This window comes from Lutra lutra, chromosome 4, assembly GCF_902655055.1.
Source record: "Lutra lutra chromosome 4, mLutLut1.2, whole genome shotgun sequence".
NCBI classification, from domain to species: domain Eukaryota; kingdom Metazoa; phylum Chordata; class Mammalia; order Carnivora; family Mustelidae; genus Lutra; species Lutra lutra.
The window spans coordinates 61,172,472-61,184,968 of record NC_062281.1 but is presented as its reverse complement, the minus strand read 5'-3'; the positions used below and the strand labels follow the sequence as shown (position 1 = coordinate 61,184,968).

At 36.1% G+C, this 12,497-nt stretch overlaps 1 protein-coding gene across 5 annotated transcripts in view; it reads left to right on the top strand.

Annotated features, from left to right (window-relative positions):
- The window catches only part of TERF1 (telomeric repeat binding factor 1), a 34,704-nt gene extending 22,763 nt beyond the window's left edge, over window positions 1–11,941 (top strand). For all 5 annotated transcript variants that reach the window (XM_047726152.1, XM_047726155.1, XM_047726154.1 and 2 more), the window contains 2 exons: window positions 6,416–6,522; window positions 10,779–11,941. In XM_047726152.1, coding sequence (XP_047582108.1) covers window positions 6,416–6,522; window positions 10,779–10,955 — 284 coding nt within the window. In that variant the 3' untranslated portion in view covers window positions 10,956–11,941. The remainder of the gene's footprint in view (window positions 1–6,415; window positions 6,523–10,778) is intronic.
- The last annotated feature ends 556 nt before the right edge of the window (window positions 11,942–12,497 follow it).

Below are 12,497 nucleotides of genomic sequence, written 5' to 3'. Positions count from 1 at the left end.
TACTGTGGTTGGTGAATACTAAACATTACTGGGGAATTACAGGGTTAGATTCCTTTCTGCCTCTTGTCACCAGTTTTGTCAGCTGATAAATACATACCCTTGTTCAGTGTGTTTCTGTTTAAAGATACTAATATATAATGTTGATTCATTAACCTTGAATTTGTGGTCAAGTAGCAGTGTAACTCATGCCTGGATTAAGCTTTCTAACACATTTTTTTTCTGTTGGGAACATCCTAGTGTTCTTTCACTTGGGAACAGTAGACAGCATCTCCACAATACATCTTGGGGCCATTTTAAACAGCTGTAGTACCCCAAAACACAAACTGTTGCATTAAGTAGACTCTAAAAAAGACAGTTATTTATAACATTGCTAAAACATGAAGGCAAAGCATCACTTTGCTTAAGCTTAGCTGGGAGCACACATATCAGGTGAGATAATTTTTTTTCTTTTTTGACAGCGATCACAAGTAGGCAGAGAGGCAGGCAGAGAGAGAGGGGGAAGCAGGCTCCCCGCTGAGCAGAGAGCCCGATGTGGGGCTCTATCCCAGGACCCTGGGATCATGACCTGAGCCGAAGACAGAGGCTTAACCCACTGAGCCACCCAGGCACCCCCCTTTTTATTTGCTCTGTTCATGTCCACCAGTGACCACAAAAGCACAATACACAAAAGTGTATTGATTTTAGAGGTACAAATTATTAGCAGGGAAGTAAATTCACAAATACAGAATCCACGAATAATGATGATTGACTGTGGAATCTAGCTACCCTCCTTATTGGATTTAGAATTTATTCTTATAAAAGACATTGCTTGATTTAAAAAACACACAACAATAACCAACAAAAAAAAATCCTTAAAAGTAGTCCGTAAGAGCACCTGGGTGGCTCAGATGGTTGGGCATCTCTATTCGGCTCGGATTATGATTCCAGGGTCCTGGAATCTAGCCCCATGTTGGGCTCCCAGCTCAGTGGGGAGTCTGCTTCTGCCTCTGCCTCCCCTTCTTGTGCTCTGTCTCTCTCTCTCTCTTTCTCAAATGAATAGATTTAAAAATCTTTTAAAAAGTCCATAATTGTTTTAAATTACAAATCTTTAAAAAAATATTTATTTATTTGTCACAGAGAGAGAGCGCACGCACAAGCAGAGTGGCAGGCAGAGGCAGAGAGAGAAGCAGGTTCCCTGCTGAGCAAGGAGCCTGATGTGGGACTTGATCCCAGGACCCTGGGATCATGAACTGAGCCAAAGGCAGTGGCTTAACCGACTGAGCCACCCAGGCGTCCCTTAAATTACGATTTGATTGTAAGTTTCTCCTTGGTATGTATTCCGTCAGCAAATGTTCACTGAACCTACACTACATTCTAGATACTGTGTGAATGAATGACTGAATAAGTACATGCATGCAAGGATTTTTTTTAAACTTCATCGATCCACACCTAGCAGCTTGTGGTCAATATGAAAGTAATAGATGCACCAGCTTGATGCCAAGGACATAGTAGGGCTGCAATAAGTATTAATTGAATACATTCATAATTGACGGCTGGTGACAGGGCCAGTATTAACTAGTATTTGTAAATTAAAGCTCTAAAACATTTACATCCACAGATACTGTCGTCTTCATTTTAAAAATGGTAAAGTTAAACTCAAATAACTGCTTCATGTTGTTATTCCAAAATTGTTCTGCATCTATTACTGCAAAATGGCTAGGAATCATAATTCTAAGCTAAAATAATTTGGGGATTCTGGACTTTTAATTTCATAATACAAAATTCAAAGAAGTAGAAGCATTTTTTTTTAGATTCTAAGTAGTTGATTAGTTGTTAAACTCTGAGAACTGTAACCTCATTACAGACTGGTTTGACAGTGACTGTGGATATTGAGCCTAGAAGACCTTGAGTTTTAGTACATTTTTTGACTTTTTGTTAGATGTTAGTAATATATACGTACCCATTTTTTTTTTTACTTCTAGTTTGCTTAAAAGGTAGGCAGTATCCTCTCCATAGAGGATATTAGTTTTGTTTATGCTGAATTTTTTCAGATTTGTAAAATTGCCCTGTACTTTTAAAAAATCAGATGATTCAGAGAACTTGAAAGAAAGAAAATCAACTAAGTTCTTTCTGTGCAGAAAAAACTTACCAGCATTCAGTGAAATGATGTGTAAACTCATTTAATCTTCAACAACCTTACAAGTACCTTTTTTTAAAAAAATCATCCCCATTTTACGGGTGAAGCCACTACAAAAAGAAATTAAGTAAAATATACTTGGTCACAGAAATAGTGAACCGAACTAGAATTTGCAATTAACCTTCTTGGGGTGCCTGGGTGGCTCAGTCAGTTAAGCGTCTGCCTTCAGCTTAGGTCATGATCTCAAGATCCTGGAATCAAGCCCCATGTTGGGGCTCCCTGCTCAGTGGGAGCCTGCTTCTCCATGTCTGCTACTCTCCCTGCTTGTGGACTCTCTCTCTTTCACTCTCAAATAAATAAATAAAATCTAAAAAAAAAAAAAAAATTGACCTTTCTTAAATAAGCTCTATGGCCCAACATGGGGCTTGAAGTCACAACCCCAAGATCGAGAGGTTCATGCTCTGCCAACTGAACCGGCCAGGCCAAATCGGACACTGACTGCAGCGCCCATGCTTTTAATTGCTGGACTAGACTATGTCAGTGGAAAAATAGTCAAACAAAAATTCAGAAAAATGTGATTAGATTACGTGTTACTTTAAAACACATTAACATTTTGAATTTCATGTAGATGCTATTTCATAGGAAGTATATCAATAATCTGTATGATTCCTCCAAAATGAAGGATATAGAATATGAAATGCTTCAAGAGGGTGAATCAGGTTGCCTCTGTAATCTTAAGTTTAAATTTTAGAGTGTTGAAGGACTTTATCTAAAAAGGGTGGTATTAGCCAACAACAACAAAAACTCCCACTAATTCCCAGTTTTTCAATTACTTGAAATTAATAATTGAATTAATTTTTAAATTATTTTGTATGATAAAAGTTTGTAGAATTCTCATCTCTAGCCATAATTTCCAAAGTAGTTTAATCTATTTAAACTGATTTATTGCTGATTACCAATCCTTTGACCGTCATGTCCTCATTCTATACCTCTTATTTTGCTACATTTTTTTAAAAAGATGGGATTATAAGTACTATATTTCTAAATATTTACATCACTGAGAAGCTCTGCCCTTCTTTTTTCTTTTTGGGGTGAGAAAGGGAATTTACTGCCTCGAACTCATAATTTCAGAGGTACATTAGCTAGCGACAAGTGTGGCTGGCTGGATCCAGCTACTCAAGCATTTTTGTCAGACCTGGTTCCTCTGTGTCCCTCAGCTCTACTTTCCTCTGTGATGGCTTCCCTTCCGGGAAGACTCTCTTCAAGTGGCAAACCCTGACAGATTCTCCTGTCATCACTGAAGTGGAAGATGTTCTTTTCTTTTTCTTTTCTTTTTTTTTAAATTGAAGTATAGTTGACACACAATGTTGCGTTGGTTGTGTGTGTTTAGTGTAATAATTGTACAGCTCTATGTATTATGCTATGCTTACTCCAATGGTAGGTATCATCTGTCTCCATACTTCATTATTACAATAAAAAAGCCACTGACATAGGGACTATGCTGTACCTTGGGTGTGTACTGTTTTTTGCTTAAAGGGAAATTTAGCTAAACGTAATATTCTTCAGAGATACTTTTCTTAAAACTTTACAGATACTGATCCATTTTTTGACTTTATAAGTGCTGCTATGGGCAAGTCTAATGTCAGCCTTTCTTCCTTCTTTGTATATGAGTTGCCTATTATTCATAGATTCCCAGATCTTTTTTATTTTATTTATTTATTTATTTTTAAAGATTTTATTTATTTATTTGACAGAGAGAAATCACAAGTAGGCAGAGAGGCAGGCAGAGAGAGAGAGGAGGAAGCAGGCTTCCTGCCGAGCAGAAAGCCCGATGTGGGGCTCGAACCCAGGACCTGGGATCATGACCTGAGCCGAAGGCAGCGGCTTAACCCACTGAGCCACCCAGGCGCCCCTCCCAGATCTTTTTTAATATGTGCACTTAATGCTATAAACTCCCCTTTAAGTACTGCTTTAGTTTCATCCCACAGATTTTTTTTTTTTTTTTAAGATTTTTTATTTATTTGTCAGAGAGAGGGAGAGAGAGCAAGCACAGGCAGACAGAATGGCAGGCAGAGGCAGAGGGAGAAGCAGGCTCCCCGCCGAGCAAGGAGCCCGATGTGGGACTTGATCCCAGGACGCTGGGATCATGACCTGAGCCGAAGGCAGCTGCTTAACCAACTGAGCCACCCAGGCGTCCCTCATCCCACAGATTTTAAGATGTTGTTTTTTCATTTAGTCCAAGATATTTTTTTCATTTCCCTTAAGACTTTCTCTTTGACTTCTGGGCTATTTAGAAGCTGTCTGTTTAATTTCCAAATAATTAAGGGTATTTCAGATATCTTTCTATTAGTGCTTTCCAATTTAATTCTGTTTGGGACTGAGAATATACTTTGTAGGAATCTTTTTTTAATTTAAGATTTGTTTTCTAGTACATGATAGGGTCTGTGTTGGTGAGTGTTGATATGCACTTGAATGTGAATTCTGTTGTAAAATATCAGGTCAAGTAGATTCATAGTGCTGTTCAGATTTTGTGTGTGCTTGCCTATTTTTGCCTGTTCGTTCCACCAATTACTGAGAGACAATATTAAAACCTGTAATTATGAATTTCATTGTTAATTATTAATCTGTGCTAATTTAATTTCCTTTTCTGCTTTTTTAGTCTTCTTGCACCTGTTTAAACAATTTGCAGTATGAAAATCTCTGTTCGTAACTAGTGTGGTTTCCATTTTCCTGACTGGAGCCTGACCAGCACATAGAGTCTGTTCCTGCAACAATGCCAAGTTATCTAAATTACTGTAGTTTCATAATAACTCAGTATTTGATAGGGAAATTACCTTCATTTTACTGTTCTTCAGGAATATCTTGACAATTCTTGGCGTTTTAATCTTCCCTGTTGTTAGGGAAAACCTGCTACCACTCCACAGGTGCCAGAAGTAGCCAATACGACTTAATGAGTCAGAGCAGAACAGTTCATTACGGCACAACAAGTAGCATGGTGTCAGCATGATTGTGTTGGATTCTTTATTCCAAGTCTCACAGGTGGTGTGGTGGCCCCAGATAGATGCTGTGCAGGCAGATAGGTTGTACTGTCACTGAGAAACTTGGTGCCAAGGGCCTGCCTCTTTTGGAGTAAGCAGCAAAACAGTATTGCAAACGGGATAGCAAAACAGCCAGACCCCTCCCCAAGAGAGGGTAGTTACATGGTGGTCAGGCTGTGGTTCCTTTGACCTACTTGGGTGCCTATTTGACTACAAAACTGTTCAGTATCAGGAAACAAATAAACCTTGTACATTCAGCAAAAACTGTAGGGATGCTCAGGGCTGGTGGTGAACTACTCATAACACATACAATTTTAGAATAATGTTAAGTTCTACAAAAAGCCCTGTTGAAATTTTCATTTGAAAGTGCATTTTAACAGTAAGTACTTTTGGAAAGAACAAACACAGTTATTATATATTAGTATTAATTATAGACTTTATATTAATTATGTTGTCTTCCTATGCATGAACAGAAGCACATTACTCTATTTAGATTGTCATATATTTTCTTATAATGTGTAGTGTATATATATATATATATATACACACACACATATATGATGGAGGTTTATAATTTACTACCTAGAGATCTTGACCACTGCTAGATTTATCCCTAAGAATATTATATGTTTTGTTTTGTAAATAATTATATATTTTATATTGTAAATATTATCTTCTTGATTGTTTCAAATATTTTAACTATTGCTAATGAACAAATACTATTGAGCTTTGTTTATTGATCTTCTATCCAGCCATCTAAACTCTTTAATTCTGTTTGTAGATTCTTTAAGATTTTTTATATAAACAATTTTTTTTCAGTTAACAGTTCTCTTTTCAGTTACGTATGCATCTTGTCTTACTAAACTGACTGTGACTAAGAAAGAAGAAATGAAGGAAGGGCTGTAGTTCTTACACTAGGTTAAATATTCCTTAAACATTATCTTAAGAAAATTTCAACAATCCTATAAGATAAAATATTATTCCGTTTTTTAACAGATGATGAAAAAGGACAGGTTCTGGGAGGTTGAGATAACTTGTTTAAAGACATAAAAGAATGAGCATTCAATATCCACTATTTTCAGAAACTGATCTTTGCATTGTACTCTGCTGCTTCCAGATTCAAAGGGGAAAAAATTAAGCAGATAGCGTTCTTTTTATTTAAAATAGCTAAGTACTAGATAGAATTTCATGGTAACCTTTAAAAATATCCCCCTTTTAATTTTAATGTGAAGCAATTTTTGATGATTTTTTCTACTTCTAGGTGAAAGAATGAAAAGACTCAGGAGACAAGCTGCTGAAAATAAGAGACGACGTGTTTTGAATAGTCAGCCAGGAACTTCTAAAAAACCACAATCTAGGAAAAAACAGGTATTTATTATATTTAAATAAGACTTAATGGACATTAATTCAATTATTTCAAATTATTTCTGCTCAACCATGGAAGATCTTGAATGTAAAATGTTTCCACTTCACCATCTTTGATTTTGCCATGTTGGATTAATTGGCCAGTCCTAATAAGTTCCAAAAAAAAAAAAATACTTCACTTGTATTTTTATAACAGCCCTAAGTTGGATATTGATAATGACATTTATTTAGAATTATTGTGATACTATCATAAGGTCTATTTATCAATGTAAAGTGGGACTTAAATCCACATTATATAAGCTTTTATATTCATATCTTCCTAATCGGGATCCTATTTATTTATTTATTTATTTTTAAAAAGATTTTATTTATTTATTTGACACAGAGAGAGAGAGGGAGATCACAAGCAGGCAGAGAGAGAGGGGGAAGCAGGCTCCCTGCCAAGCAGAGAGCCCATGCGGGGCTTGATCCCAAGACCTTGAGATCATGACCCGAGCCAAAGGCAAGGGTTTAACCCACTGAGCCACCTGGGTGCCCCTGGGGATCCAATTTAAATATGGTCCTTCTGTGCTTTAAAAAAAGAAGAAGCCATTTGTTAGGGAATTTTTCTATTCAGAAAGTTAAGATGGGTCAATTTTAGGACTCACTTCATTTCTGCACTCAGTGTTTATAGTCCTATGTCATCTGTCCAGTGCCTCAAACCATTGTTTCCTGTATTTTATCTGGTTTTCTAGTTTTTTATAGCAAGTGAATAAATCTATCCTTTTTATCACAGCTAGAAGTTGAAGGTGATCTAGTACTTTTCTTATTCTCCTTTATTTAAGATGAGATTTTCTTTTACCCCTTTGAAAAGCTATTTGTAAATAGTTCATGTTGAGACACAGGCTAGGGTCAAATTCCAGGCTACTGGGAATATCTTTTGTGTCCGAAGTGAACATAGTAAGCAGTTCCTACTTCATGAGCTTTTGTATTGTATCAGATATCATCTGTGCACTCTATTAAAGGTAATTCATTCATATTTGAACAAGAAAAACTGTCATATGTATGAAATTTGCATGAACCAAGGACTACTTTTTAAAATTGAACAAAACTGTAGCAGCTTCTTACACAACAGAAATTCTTAACTTGGGGACTATAAAAGTGATATTTTAAGGTTAGTCTAAGTGGCCTCTGAAATGTTCTGTGAAATTGGGTATGTCTTCACTTGTCTGTGAAATGGATCCATAGCTTTTATTATTCTCAAAGATTTATGTGACCCCAAAGATTAATAACCCACTGCTGAAGGACTTTTAATCGGTAAATCCATCTCTCTCTTTTTTAAACTCCTCACCCACACACAGAAAATTTACATCTCCTTTGGTTTTGCATCAGTGACAGGCAGTGAATTGAAATTTGTAGGAGTGGTGACTGATGGGAGAAGTGGCTGGGTTGGTCACCGCAGACTGCCACTGGAGGATATCCTCTTGGTCTTTGTCTAGAGATCAATTAGCCATGCGCACCATGCACTCAGGACAGCCCGGTTGCCAAGACATGGCACCTCAGACAAACTTCTACAAGGGGTTTAATTATGGTCAGTGCCAGTTTTATGGCATTGAGCCGTACACAAGAGTTTTCATCTCAGGTTTGTCTTCTTGAAGCCACCTTGAGTTCTTTTTAATAGTGCATCAGACAATGGAGTTCGAATTTTTTAATTGTAGTGAAATATACATAACAAAATTTACACTTAACTATATTAAAGTGTATATAGTTCAGTGGCATTAAACACATTCATATTGTTGTGCCATTACCACCGTCCATCCACAGAACACTTTTCAACTTGAAAAACAAAAACTATATCCATTAGGAGCACCTGGGTGGCTCAGTCATTAAGCATCTGTCTTCGGCTCAGGTCATGATCCCAGGGTCCTGGGATCGAGTTCCCCATCGGGCTCCCTGCTTGGCGTCCCTCTCCCTCTCCCACTGCTTGTGTTCCTTCTTTCACTGTGTCTCTCTGTCAAATAAATAAATAAAATCTTTAAAAAACAAAACAAAGCTATACCCATTAAACCCTGACTCCCTATTTGCCCCTCTCCCATGCCTCTGGCAACCACCATTCTACTTTCTGTCTCCAAGTTTGACTGTTTTATGTACTTCTCCTACAAGTGGAATCCTATAATAAATCCTATAATAATCCTATAATAAAATCCTTTTGCGTTTGACTTCCTTCACTTAGTGTAATGTCCTCAGGTTTCATCCATGTTACAGTATGTGTCACAAATTAACTTGCTTTTTAAGGATAAATGATATCACTATATTTATATACCACATTTTGTTTATCCATCCATCCATCAGCAGATAACTTAGATTGCTTCCAACTTTTGCCTACTAACGCTGTTACAAACATGCGTGTACAGATTTCTCTTCAAGTCCCTGTTTTCAGTTCTTCTGGAATATACCACAAGTAGAATTACCAGATCACATGATGATTTTATTTAATTTTTTTTGAGGAACTACCATTCTGCTTTCCACAGTGGTCACACAGTTTTTCATCCTTCCCACAGTGCGTAAGAGTTACAATTTCCCCACAGCCTTACCAATACTTAGTATTTTCTGTGGTATTTTTTTGTTTTGTTTTTTTGATGATAGATGTAAAAATGGGTGTGAGGTAGTGTTTTGTGGTTTTGATTTGCATTTCCCTAATGGTTAGTGATGTTAAGCATCTCTTCATGTACTTACTGGCCGTTTGTGTATCTTTGGAGAAATGTCTATAAAGTTCTTTGCTCCTTTTTTAACTTTTTTATAGCTTTGTTGTAAAATATAATAACAAAATTTTTCTTAATCCTTCTTAAGTGTATGGTTCAGTGGCATTAAGTGCATTCACATTGTTTATGCAACCAATTTCTGTGACTTTTTCATATTGTGAATCTAAAACTCTGTACCCATTAAACAGTTTCTCATTCTCCCTTCTTCCCATCCCCTGGCATCCACTATTTTACTTTGTTTCTGTGAGTTTGACTATTCTAGATACCTCATGTATGCGAAATCCTTACACTATCTTTTCATGACTTGATGAATGGATTTTTAAAGAAAATAGGAAATTCAGCTGGGGAAATTAATCCTAGTCTTGACACAGTACATAATCACTCAGAAGTCATTTGCTCCTTAAGCATGTCAGCAGAAGGGGTAGGTTAGTTGGTCACTTATAGCAAAAGCCAACTATCAATAATTTTTTTCCTATGTATGGTACTAATTTGATTTTTAAGAAATTTTTAGCCGTTTTCTCCAAAAGAAAACAGTATGTTTTGAATTGATCTTTTTTAGTTGCGTTTTTAAGAATTTGTTTTAGGGAAAAGCTGAGGTTTATGGCTGTGTATACTTTGCCTAACATAGACCTGGGTTTTTACTGGGTTCATGAGTAAAATAGTAAATATTTAAATATTAAAAATTAAAATTAAATATTAAGTATTAAATATTCATAAGTTCTATTTAGAGTTACATGGGAAGTACTAGTACTAAGCAGTACTAGTCTGGGGATGCCTGGGTGGCTCAACCAGTTGAGCGTCTGACTCTTGGTTTTGGCTCAGGTCTCAGGGTTGTGGGATCCAGCTGAGCCCTGGGTTGGGCTCCCTGCTCAGCGGGGAGTCTGCTTCTCTGCCTCTGCCTCTTTTTGTGAGCATGTACTCTCTGTCCCTCTCTCTTTTTCTTTCCAGAATTAATAAATCTTTTTTAAAAAGTATGAGGGGAGAATAGCAGTTTGATAACAATTGTAGGAAAGCATCGCAAGAGACAGTGTAGGCTTAAAGTCTGATGAATCGGGTTGGATTAGCTCTGTCACTCTGTAGCTGTCTGATTCTGGAGCAGCTGAGCTATTCTGTGCTTATGCGAAATGAACAGTAATAGTAAGGGCCCTGAGAAATCTTATAAACATAAACTCTTGCAGAAATCTAAGAAATACATATGCAAGTTCTTCCATCCTTAAGAAACTAATATTATTTTGATTAAAAACAGTTGGATTGGGGTACCTGGGTGTCTCAGTCGGTTAGGTGTCTGCCTTTGGTTCGGGTCATGATTACAGGGTCCTAGGATCGAGCCCAGCATTGGGCTCCCTCCTCAGCAGGAATCTGCTTCTCCCTCACCCTCTGCCTGCCACTCGCCCTGCTTGTGCTCACTCTCTCAGTCAAATAAATAAAATGTTAAAAAAAAAAAAAAGTTGGATTTATAGTAAGTATGTTTTTTAAAGAATTGTTTCTGTGAATAACTGTTCTGCATTTTATCAAAAGGCATGGCTTTGGGAAGAAGACAAGAATCTGAGATCCGGTGTGAGGAAATACGGAGAGGGAAACTGGTCTAAAATATTATTGCATTATAAGTTCAACAACCGAACAGGCGTCATGTTGAAAGACAGATGGAGGACTATGAAGAAGCTAAAACTGATTTGCTCAGACAGTGAAGACTAAATGTGTTTGTAAAAGCTTGATAAAAGGACATTTAAATATTTTGGTCACTACCTTTTGTTTGAAAGTCGGTGGTCATTGATGTATCTTAAAATTTTTGTCTAAAGCATTACAGTATCATTATAGTATCACTTTGACTAATACAAAGACTTATGCTATAAGAGTAAGGTGATATGCCATCATTGCATCCTTTAAGAATCTTTTTCCTTTGATAAAATATAAATTTGTTGAACCCTGGTGCTTTCAGTAACCCTATCCTCAAATCCTATTCCGATTAAAAGAAAGTTGAAAAAATATATTTATTCCCATTAACCTATTCTGTGTTTGTAGGCTGACTTCATCTTTGTAACACACATTCAAGTGAAGTTTCTCTACAACTTGATTTAGGGCCTTAATATATTAGTTACTAATACATTTGTATATAGAATGATGCCTGTACAAAAGTAATCCATGAGTTGTAACATACTTAAATTTTCCTTTCAGTTGTTTCATATAGAGGAGGTAACTTAAAAATAGTAATACCCATAGGAGGAAAAGGTTTGTACTATTATCAAGAACAGCTTCATGTCTCATTAGGTACATTTAACTTTGTTCCAGTGTTAAAACTTTGATAAACATGGTTTTAAATCTGTTTTTAACCTGGTGTCATAAATGCCAGTTTCATTGACCTTTTTTTTTCTGTATTTTCATCTAATACATCAGTATTGGGCCTAAGTGGTATTCTGTAAATGCTTAAATTAGTATTACCCATGATCATTTTAATGTCTGTGGTAATTGCTAAATAAACAAGGTCATCCATAATATACTGAACAATTTTGAGTTTTGACAGCATTTTATTCTTCAAAGAATTTAGTCACAAGTGAAGAATTAGTGTTTTGAGTTACATGTGTTTTATTTAATGAGTGGAAATACTGAAGTACTGGTGTACACAGTTAAATGGTAGTTTTTAATAATTTAAATTTCATTTCTTATTAAAGTTGCATACATTACTTTCCTATTGTTCCTGAAGTTGTCTTTATGCATATAGTAAACAGAAATGTGGATAATTACTGTATGCTTCCTGATTCCATCTATCCCATTACCACTAGTTACTGTCAGTGTTTATTACAGACATGTTGATGGTAGTGCCAAAGTTAGCGACATGAGCCAAAATGGACCCCTAAGTAAACCTCATTCCATACATACCATAAATCATCAAATCCTAAGTTTCCACTAAATGTGAGATGCTCAATTATTTTATGTGCTCCTAAAAAAGATCAGAGTACTTACACTGTAGTATGGTGCTTTCTTGAGAATTTTATTTTAGTTCTTGGAAGAGCTATTTTAGATTTATTTAAAGATAAATTTCTATCACATAATTTATGGATGCATAAAAAGGAGAAGCAAAATAAGTTCAATAATGTGTTTCTAAAACTATCTCCTATTAAGTCTGAAATCTTCTGAATTTTTTAATCAAAATTTTTGAGATAGTTACAGATTCATATGCAGTTGCTAAAAAATGATGCAGAGAGATTCCTTACACTTTTTTTTCTCTGGTTTTTCCAT